Here is a 10,449-nt window from a genome sequence, read left to right as displayed (position 1 = left end):
CTCGCTTTGGAGCTCATCACCAATATGTAGAAGGACCTCCACAGTCAGATGAAAACACTAAGTGATGGGTTCAAGGAGCCACAGCAGATTAAGGATAGTATCCAGGCCCAAGATCCCCAAGCCCCGGTTAGCTTAGAGCTGTTACCTCAGTGCCCAATCACTCACTCATAAGTCTGTGCAATACAAGTGTCTAAGGGAGGTGTGCTTGCTTTTCCCCCAAGACACCCGCAGAAGACTCAGGTAAAGGGTAACCACTGTAGGGGGCTCTCCACTCAGATCTCAGAGAATATGTGGAGGAGGACGTCTACCCACACTGCCTCGCCTCTCTGGGGACAAGAGCCACTGAGATGGATATCAGGACTCAAGGGTGCAGCTCAGAGCCAAAACTCACCCAGACTGGTAGACAAAGGGGATCCTGCCCTCGAAAGGAAGCTGCCTTCCTCTTCCTCTCTTCCAACTGCTTGTGATATCGGCTCGGGGTGAATCAGGGGGATCCTGGGCTCCGAGGGGTTAACCCGCGCGGGGCCGCACGTGACGTGGATGGTTCCAGCATTAAGTCAGAGGCGCGGCCCCCTCTCCTGCCCCCCACCCCCCGCGGCGCGCGCCGCTCCCGGGGGCTCCGCGCCCCCGAGCCCAGGTCCCTCCCCCTTGGCAGGCGCTCACAGGCAGCGCGGGTAGCGGGAGCCCCGGAGCCCCGGCGGCCTGTGAGCCCGGAGCCGGCATGGACCCTGAGAGCTGCGCGCCCTTCTCCGTGGGGCCGGCAGCCGGTCCCTATGCGGCCACAGGGGACGAACCTCCAGGCCCCCAGGGGACTCCCGACGCAGCGCCTCACCTGCACCCCGCACCACCCCGAGGCCAGCGGCTTAGCCGCTTCCCGGCCTGCGGGCCCTTGGAACCCTACCTCCCAGAGCCCGCCAAGCCGCCCGCCAAGTACCTGCAGGACCTCGGGCCAGGCCCGATGCTCAACGGCGGCCACTTCTACGAGGGCCCCGCGGAAGGTAAAGCGCAGCAGGACCCGGTGTCGTTCCCCCTACACCCCCGGCCCCTCTAGGTTTCCCCGACCCTCTCTCGCACTTTTCTGCTTCTCAACTTTGGCCCGTCTCGTATTTCCCACGGTTCCCTCGCTTGATCGCTACTGGCCTGGGCAGGCAAGGCCAGTGCGCTGGGGACGGCAGAGTCGCCTGTGTCCCCGGCAGCAGCAGCAAAGGGAGGCGGGAGGTCAAAGAAGGGTTGAGTGGCGACGATCTTGGGCCCATTCCTGCCTCGAAGGCGACAGAACCTGAAAGGAGGGATCATGCTCATCCCTAATCAGGCCTCTTGCTGCCACCAACCCAGAAGCGGGGACTGGGTCGAGGGCCCGGAAGTCTAACTGGGCCTCGACGCTGGGAGAGAAGAGCTCGGCTTTTGTGTCTGGCGCCCGTTGACAGAGCGCATAGGCTGGGTCTCGACTTAGTGGCCAAGCTGGACCCAGCGAAGGGCTGCGGCCTGGACTTACCCAGCTCTCCGCGTCGGGCCCAGCCTCTTCAGGAAAGGGTGTTGCCGTTGCCCTTAGACGCTCCGCAGAGTGGAGGTGGCCAATCGATCCCCTTCCGTGCCGGGGCCATTGTCAAGACCGCATAATTATGTTCTTGTTTCTCCGACTAACTTTGTCTTCCCGTCACGGGGAAGGCCGCCCTCCTTGCGCTTGGCATTCCAGCACCGAACCGCCACCTCTGAGCCGTCGGAAGCGGCCCTGGACAGTCCTAAACCCTAGGACGCTTCCCGCTCCAGGGGCAGTGTGTGCTAAGGCGAGTCAGCCCCTGTCATTATCTGAGAATGTGCCTGACTGGCCGGGTCTAGCAAGACTGGCTTGCGGCCCACTGTACCCGCTGACCCACCAGAGTCTCAGCGCCCACGCCCACCCCTTGTATGCTGCCTCATTTCGCAGCCCAGACTCTGAGATGGATCTCTCTGGAGATCCGCCCATGCGGAAATCGCTTGCACTTCGAGTAGCTGGAGTAGCTAGCTGGGCAGCGAGCAGCTCCAGCCTTCGTCCGTCCGGTTCGGGTGGTGGGAGTGTGTAGGGGAGGCCCGGGAGGTGTGTTGGGGTCATCGAAGGAAATGAGCAAGTCCGCTGAGCTTCGCGTCTGATGCCCTTTGAAAGAGGCTCTCCTGATAAAAACCACAGTTGGGACTTAATGAGAAGCAGTTGGCCTGGCTCCTCTGATCCCTGCCAGACGGCGGCATCCGCACAGCGCCCAGAGCACCGCCAGCGACAGGTACCCGCTTGGATCGGTGTCGCACCCAGCAGCACCCACCCCACAGTCCAGATCTCCGCTGCGCAGCATCCTGCACCTAATGTTCGGGTTCTTGGACAGCCAAGAAGCTGGTGGTCGCATGGCCAAAAGCAGTGAGGCGGGCGGCGACGAAACAAGGCTAAAGAAAGTAAAACCACGCCAGCAACAACCCAAGGGGAGATAGGGAATTTGAACAAAACAACGGATTAGAGGTTGAAGAATAAAGGTGACAGGCTAAGTCAATCGGTGGGGTGGACAGAGAAACTAAAGAGAGTAAATGGACGAACGAAAAGAACAACAAACCGCAGATCGAACGAAGCGGGAAAACGAGGAAGAAAAAGACAGAGAGAGAGAGAGAGAGAGAGAGAGAGAGAGAGAAGAACAAACGAAAGAAGGGGTACTTCCTAAAGGGGTAGCGCGCATCAAATGCAACAAATGAGCTACGAAAACTAACGATTTGGGATTTGGGTTGTGCGGGGAGACAGGCCAAACGCAAAGGAAGCGCTACGAGCTCGAGCCTGGGCTGGGGTCCTGACCGCTGCTCCCTCTGACGCCCTGACTGGAGCTCTTCGGTTCTGGTCTTCGTTGCACATGGATCTTTAGTAAAGATACTTTACACACCACACACACACACACACACACACACACACACACACACACACACGTCCCTGCCTTTAAATTATCAGTCTCGGAGCGTTGGCTGGTCTTTTCTGAGACCCGGTGTTGCGCTCGGAGCTTGACTCTCTCACCCGGCATCCCCACCCCGGCTGTCTCCCGCCGGCCGGCCGCACTTTGCAAAGAGCATCCTGCCCTTCTCCCGATGCGGGCCTTGTTTTGTCCTTTCCAGCCACCCATCCACCCTCCTCGGGTGATACCTATGTGTGCAGGGGTGGTTCCTTCCGGCTCTTCCAGGGTTGCCAATTTGTCCCTAAGCTTGGCTCTCTGACCTGGGAACGAATCCTCTGGAAACGTTTCCTGCTAGAGTTCTGCCTGCCTGCCTCAGTTGAGACCTACAGCCCCAAGACCCGGCCGACCGGGTAGAATCTAAATCTTTGGCTTAGAACCTCCAAGGAGAACACCACCGCGTCGCTGGCGTCCCTGAACTAAGTGCTTATTATGAACTTAAGGTCTTCCCTAAAAGCAGCCCTCAGAACTGAGGAAGCCCAAGCTCAGAAACTACCTGACCCATTTAGAGACCCCAGCATGACGACAAAAAATGATGCATCTTAACGCAAAGCTGCCATGAAAGCTGAAAGCCAGGTGGCTGATTCTGTGACAACAGTGAGTGCCACCCATCCGGACTTTGGAGCACGAGGATGGATGCTACTCACCAACCCAGCTTGAGGTGACTTTAGACAGTTTGTGGTAGGGCTGTGGTGTGCTTCTCCCTTGTCAGGGATGCTTGAAGGCCGGGTCAGAGATAAAGAATCCTGACCCCTGTTGGCATGTTAGAGGTCCCAGTCCTTGCACCTGGCTTTCACTCCTACAGAGGGTTTTTGCATTCCTGCAGTTGCACAGGCTCGGGATCCTCTTTACACTTAGCTTCAGGCTCCCAGTGGCCAAACAACCAACTTGAGTTCTCTCTCTGGACCACCCCCAATGTGCTGTAATAGCTGACAATAGTTCAAACCTCAGAGGAGTTCCTTGACAGAACCACCTTCCCCAGGCAAGCTTGAACTGCTGGTGTCAACTCTGAGACTGCCTTCCTGGGGGCTCCTTTCCTTTTCTCCCATTTTTGTCTCTGCTCTCCCTAGGCCTGACTCCTCTGGAAGTTGCTTGGGGAGCTCTGGAAAGCGGCTGGGTTCCTGGAGTCCTCCAGCTAGAGCAGGGAGGTTTGAGGGAAAGAGTAATGAAGAGGGGCAGCAGTTGTCTGGCCCTTAGAGAGGAGCAGAGGCCAGCAGGCTTAGCCTCTGTTGAAGGATCACTGCTCTGCTGGGTTTTGATCTCTTGACTTTATCGGCTTATGGGCTCAAGATCAGGAAAGCAAGTGGCGGGGCCCTAGATTGGAGTAATTCCTTTGAGCTGGCTCTTCTAGGAACAGGGAACAGACACTGAGAGTTAGGAACCAGAACACCTCCGGGAGCTCTCTGTGGTGGTTAACTAACGTATTCCTAAGCCCTTGTCCTGGGTTCCTCTCACCCATTTTCTGCCTGAAATCCACCCTCACCTTCCTGAGAACCTGAGACAGCAAAGTTCTTCCCTGCCAGGCCATTTTGAGGGTCCTGATATCTCCAGGGTGACCCATTCCAAGCTCCCGGCTCTCTCTGACAATTTTATTATGTAGTTTGACTTTTTTTGATTCCTCCTTCCTAGCAAGATGTGACGATGGGCACAGTAAGGCCTGCAGTGTGACTGCATGACCTGTGCATCATGAAGGAGACTGCCTCTACAAGCTGCTGTAGCCAGAGGCCAGGCCTGGTGTGACTGCCTAGGTCTTCAGGACACCCGTGGAAAGCTTATTTCACAGTCTGGGTGATCCCAAGGGGGGTCACTGACCACTTTCCAGCTGAAAGTGCCCTCCAGATAGGGACTCATCTGATTCAGGGTACCCCTCCATACATGCACTTACAGCTGTGATCTTGACATTAAGTCTTCAGGAAGAAATGCTTCTTGGTGCCAGCTAGCTAGGCCTCCTGAGGGCCAGGCCCCCATTGGAGATGGGCCTGGGACCAAAGAAGGGGCCCTCTGAGTCAGCAGGGCGTCTTTGTGGCTTCCATCCCCCCGAGACTGTCTAAGAGGAACTTTATGGGGACACCGCTGGGGCTCTTTTCCAGAGGGAAAGGGTGGGAGATGATTGTGGTGATCTGTTTTTCACCCTGCCAGGTCAGTCATATGGGGTTCCTGACTAAGAGCCTATCAGAGGGAGGCTGCTGGGATCTATTCCCACCTGGCCTATTAACAGAGGTGATGAGGAAGCATTCAGACACTCCTTGGGGGCGGGGGGGGGGGCGGGGCGGGGGGGGCGGCAGACAATGCTGAGGGTAACTGGGAAAGGGGGTTGTGGTACTGGTCCCTCAGGACCCCGCCAAAGCACAGCCTATCTGGCCTCCATCTTTCTGTGCTGGACCCTAAGCTCTTGCTCTGACCTTACAGCTTTAGAATGAATGAAGACCCGTGATTCCTATGGAATCGTCATTGTACCAGCTTGCTCTTCATACTTCAGAGTTGGGAAAGTTAATACTAATGTCAGTGAGATTTGGACTTCAGAGAATGAGGCACGGGGAAACCAGCCAAAGGTGGTCTATGCATCTCTGTCCATGCCTGCCTGGCCCTGGTAGTAAGCTCATGATGGAGGGCCTGGGAATCCAGGCCGGCACAACCAGAACAAGAGAACACTCTAGAAAGGGGTGGGAGATGTCAATCACCCCATCCTTAACCCCTGCCCCCACCCTTGGCCCTGCCAGGGTGGCAGTCCCTGCTGTGGCGCCAATCCTGGCACCTCCACACCCTGTGGGACACACCACCACAGAGCACTTCCCCGAAATGAACCCCCCTAAGGCCCTAGAAGATCTGCCCAGACCACAGAGCACATAGTTCCCTAGGGCCCCCTCCCCAGCTGGAGGCTCAACAGTCAGGCCTCTGAATGCCAGGCTCCCAGGGAGGGTGGCTGCCAGGAGGAAGAGCAGGGGAAGGAGGAGGAGGCGGAGACTAGAACTTCAATGCTCTTTCCCTCCCTCGATTCCACCCACAAAACCCCCCTGTTAGGTTTTCATCCTCCTTTTTGTGTTTCCATTGCAGCTGAAGAGAAGGCCTCCAAAGTTGCCAGCTTCCCCCAGCTGCCCGTGGACTGCAGAGGAGGTCCCAGAGACGGGCCCTCTGACGTGCAAGGTTCCCCAGGTCCCTGCCTGGCCAGCCTTCGTGTCCCTCTTTCCCCGGGACTTCCTGACTCCATGGAGTTGGCCAAGAGCAAGAGCAAGAAGCGCCGGAATCGTACGACCTTCAGCACATTCCAGCTGGAAGAACTGGAGAAAGTCTTCCAGAAAACCCACTACCCCGATGTGTATGCCCGGGAGCAGCTGGCTTTACGCACAGACCTGACTGAGGCCCGGGTACAGGTGAGGCCATGGTGGGCATCAGATTTTCTGGTTGACACAGTCGTTCAGACCATGGACCAGATCAAGGAAGGGCTAGGAGAGGTGGGCACTAGTGTCTCACAGAGTCGCCTTGCCCAGCTCCTCCTGGAGGCTGGCCTTTGGAGATCACCCTTCAGGCTTAGCTCTACTGTGGCTACAGACTTTTCTCTATTCCTAATGAACTACATTAGGTTAGGGCTCAGGCATAGTCTTGCATTGGTCTCTTGGAGTCCCATGGTCCCTGGGAATCCTCTGTTATTTACCAGCTGGCTAGATATTTGGTGTTTCTCTTGCCCACTTTTGGGAAAGGAATTACCAGTAGAAAGCCAGAGAATTTTGAGGGCCACCAGGTGGAAGAAGTGAGTCCTGAACACTTAATAGTGCTACTTCTGAGGTGGCTGGCCAGGGTGGGAAGGTGACTTCAGGGCATGTCAGGCTCACCATGAGCCAACAACCAGCTTCTAGCTAGGAGGACTTGACCAGGAATGTTTCCCCTCAACAGGCTCTTCTGTACAAAGACCAACCCTTAGGGCCTTTGGCTATTGCAACTGCCTCACATAGTGGGGAACCCAGCCAGTGAAGAAGGGGGAGAGAAGGGTGAGCGGATGCTGGAAGGGGAAGAAGGAAAGCTGTGCCCAAACGTGTTGGAAGCGATGGAGAACAGGAAGGTGACAAGCAGGACTGGGGTGGAGAGGACCTTCATTGAGAGTCTGGCTCTAGAGGAAGAGTGGTCACCCATGGCCTTGCTTTGGTTCACAGTTTAATCAGAACAGGCTCCCAGTGGCCAGTGGCAGAGAAGGGTTTGGGGTTCTAGAGAAAGGTGAGATCACCGTCCTGGCAGAGGAATCTGCTTCTCCTTCTGTGAGGGAAGAGAAGTTCCTGTTAATCACTCCCAGGATCGGGCCCTTTTAGAGACTCGAGAAAATGCTATGGTGGGGACCAACTCTAACAGACAGTGGGGCCCCACAGGCTGCTCTACAGAAGCCAGCAAGGTCCATCAAGCAGGTCTGATAGCCAGATAGGACCGGAGAGGCTCAAGTGGTTTCCTCTCCCTGTCGTGTCCTCCTGCTTTCCTGTCCCGTCTAGGTGGCAGCTAAAACTGTCTTCTATGACTGTCCGCCAAGGTTCTTCAAGCTATGGAAACAACCCCAGATTTTACAAGCTAAGAAAGTCCAGAACAGGGAGTCTCTGGAATGTTGTGTTGGGGTGGTGTCTGAATTGCTCTTCCCTGTGGAAATGCGTGGTGTGTGGGGCAGGGACACCTCCCTCACTCCTCTCCACGATCCTCCCCCTCTTCCTCCTCCTCCTTTTCTTTTTCTTTTGTTTTAATTGGGGGAGGGGAGTGCTTTTGAAACAGGGTCTCATTCTGTCTAGAACCTAGGCTATCCCAGGATACATTTGACAGCCCAGGCTGGCCTCAAACTAAAGATCCTCCTACCACAGCCTCCTGAGGGCTGGCAAAATAACACACGTTTTAGGCATGAGCCACCAGGTCCAGCTCCTAGGCCTTTCTGACCCATGGAACCCCCAAACCCAGTCCAGAAGCCTCCCCAACCACCAAGGCCCTAGAGAACGGGGAGGTTCTTCTCTGACAGGAGCATGACACTTACCATAAACCCCACCCCATGAAGGGGACTAATTAAGACCACACATGTGACAACGGAGAGGGCAAGTCCCAAGCCCAGGCAGAGGTCCAGAGTGGAGAGGCTCCAGCGGGAAGTGGACGGTGACAGAAGACTAATTCCCAGTAAAGGCCTAATGCCTGAAGAGGAGGAAGAGGAGAGAGGAGGGCTTTCATGGTAGACACTCTTGACCCTGGCCAGGCCTGCCCTGGGACCTCTTAGCTATCAGGTCACTGGCCTACATGAGTAGAGGTAATCAAGGAGAAGGGACCATACGAGAGCTGAGGATGTTCTCCTCCCAGACAGGGTGGCGGGGTTTTACACACATATAAGAAACACAATCACTGCTCTTTCTATTTTTATCTCCACATGGCTCCCTAGAAAACAATGGTTGATTTGTGTGTGGTTGGCTTTGACTTCGGTTTTGGATTTGAATTTTGGCAGGGTTATGCGTATTTTAGACTGACTTCAAACTCAGTACGTGACTGAAGCTGGCCTTGAACACCTAATATCCTCTAGCCTCTGCTTCCCAAGTTCTGGAATTACAGGCATGAGCCACTGCACCCACCTTGGTTTGGTTTCAATATCACCAGCATCTATTCCACAGCTGACATGATATTAAATGAAAGAAATAGAATTATATATGCCAATACAAATAAATAAAATAGGATAGGGTATATGCCAAATTCATCACACGTATGCTCAGATGTGTATAAGACATATGATCCCTCACCTGCCAAGAACACATGAATGACTGAGAAGTAGATCCCTAAAGAGAGCATGGGCTTAGAATGTGATGAGAGACTGAGGAAGGTCAGGACATTACAGAAGAACCCAGACTGGATGACGTGTTGAAGAGATGGGCAGTCCAGGAAGGGAGAACTTACACACAGGTGGGAAGGAACAACACAGCAGGTGTCTGAAGAGAGAGGTGGGTGGGAGCTTGGGAGGCATCGAGGAAGAACCAAGTGCTATTGCATGGCAGGACAGAAGGCTATGGAGACGGCAGAGACCTGAGCAGCCTTGCTGGGCAATGGACTCTAGGCCGGGGCTTCCAGGGAGCCACTGAGGGATTAGACAGGACCATGACCTCAATAGGAATGCGTTAACTGAATAGGAATGCCTTAATTCATTGGATGCTACATGGTGGATCAACCAGACTCCAACACCCACACACTGGCGCACCTAGGAGGTATCCTGGGCCCCTGAAGCCCACAGGCCCCCTTTCCCTATAACAAACACTGTGACAAGACCTAGCCAGGATGGAAAGGAAGAGAGTGACTCAGCCTGGGAAAGCTTGCTGGGGCCCCTGGGGGCCAATAGTGCTGCTCTGGGATGGGGCCTCTCCCAGGCTCCACTGGCTCTGGAAACAGTGAGGATTCTCTACGCTCCTGCCACTGGGGATTTTCTGACTTGGATCTAGATCCCAGGAGAGGACTCAGTGATTACCCTCACCCATTAGGCTCTAGTCCTCAGGGCTGCTCTGGCACCCCTTAACCCTCCCCAATGGTCCCCAGGTCTGGTTCCAGAACCGCAGAGCCAAGTGGCGGAAGCGGGAGCGTTATGGGAAGATGCAGGAGGGGCGGAATCCTTTCACCACTGCCTATGACATCTCTGTGCTGCCCCGGACTGACAGTCATCCTCAGGTGAGACCTTTAGCCCCGCCCTTCAACAAGGCCTGTCCCTGATCTATGGGGTTGCCAGTGAGAACATGTGCTCCGAGGGAGGAGGGAGGGGCTGCAGCATCTCCTGCAGCATCTGGGTGCTGTGTGATATGGGCAAATCATTTAATTTCTTCCTCGGCAGAACAGGGCTATTGCCTACTCTGATACACACAGAACATGGAGGAATTAAGGAAGAGAGTATAGTTTCTGAGAAACCATGGTGGGGACATCCTGAATGCCAGTATGGATGATAGGAGGGATGTGACCCTGGGCCTAGTGGAGACTTCTAGAAAGCTTCTGAGGCTTCAAAGACAATGGGAGAGCCAGCAGGGTAAAATGCCAGCTTCTGGGCCAAGCAATTCATAGCCTTTCTTTCCCCTTCTCTTTTCAGCTGCAGAACTCCCTGTGGCCCAGTCCAGGGTCTGGGAGCCCAGGGGGACCCTGCCTCATGTCTCCAGAGGGCATCCCCTCTCCATGCATGTCCCCATACTCCCACTCCCATGGAAATGTGGCTGGCTTCATGGGGGTGCCAGCCTCCCCTGCAGCCCACCCCGGCATCTATTCCATCCATGGCTTTCCTCCTGCCCTGGGAGGACATAGCTTTGAGCCCTCTCCGGATGGTGACTACAAGTCTCCAAGCCTTGTCTCGCTCAGGGTGAAGCCCAAAGAGTCCCCCAGCCTGCTGAACTGGACCACGTGATGGCTTGCACGGACACAGACTGAGCTGCCCGCTCCTCTTCCTGCTCTCACCTGCTCCTTGCCCATCTCCACCTGAACACCAGACAGCAAACCCTTCTGCCTCCGTATCATGGGT

The 10,449-nt window shown here is 55.3% G+C and overlaps 1 protein-coding gene across 1 annotated transcript; it reads left to right on the top strand.

The window, feature by feature from the left end:
- The first annotated feature begins 716 nt into the window (after positions 1 to 716).
- LOC121452395 (homeobox protein aristaless-like 3) lies at positions 717 to 10,426 on the top strand. Its single transcript, XM_041658526.1, has 4 exons — positions 717 to 998; positions 6,015 to 6,331; positions 9,489 to 9,617; positions 10,027 to 10,426. Exons 1-4 carry the CDS (start codon positions 722 to 724, stop codon positions 10,333 to 10,335), a joined length of 1,032 nt encoding a protein of 343 aa, XP_041514460.1. The 5' UTR covers positions 717 to 721; the 3' UTR covers positions 10,336 to 10,426.
- Positions 10,427 to 10,449: the final 23 nt, after the last annotated feature.

Source organism: Microtus oregoni, unplaced genomic scaffold (genome assembly GCF_018167655.1).
Source record: "Microtus oregoni isolate MIOR12 unplaced genomic scaffold, Mior012 000000F_ref0000247, whole genome shotgun sequence".
Lineage (NCBI taxonomy): Eukaryota > Metazoa > Chordata > Mammalia > Rodentia > Cricetidae > Microtus > Microtus oregoni.
This window is presented reverse-complemented; position numbering and strand designations above follow the sequence as displayed.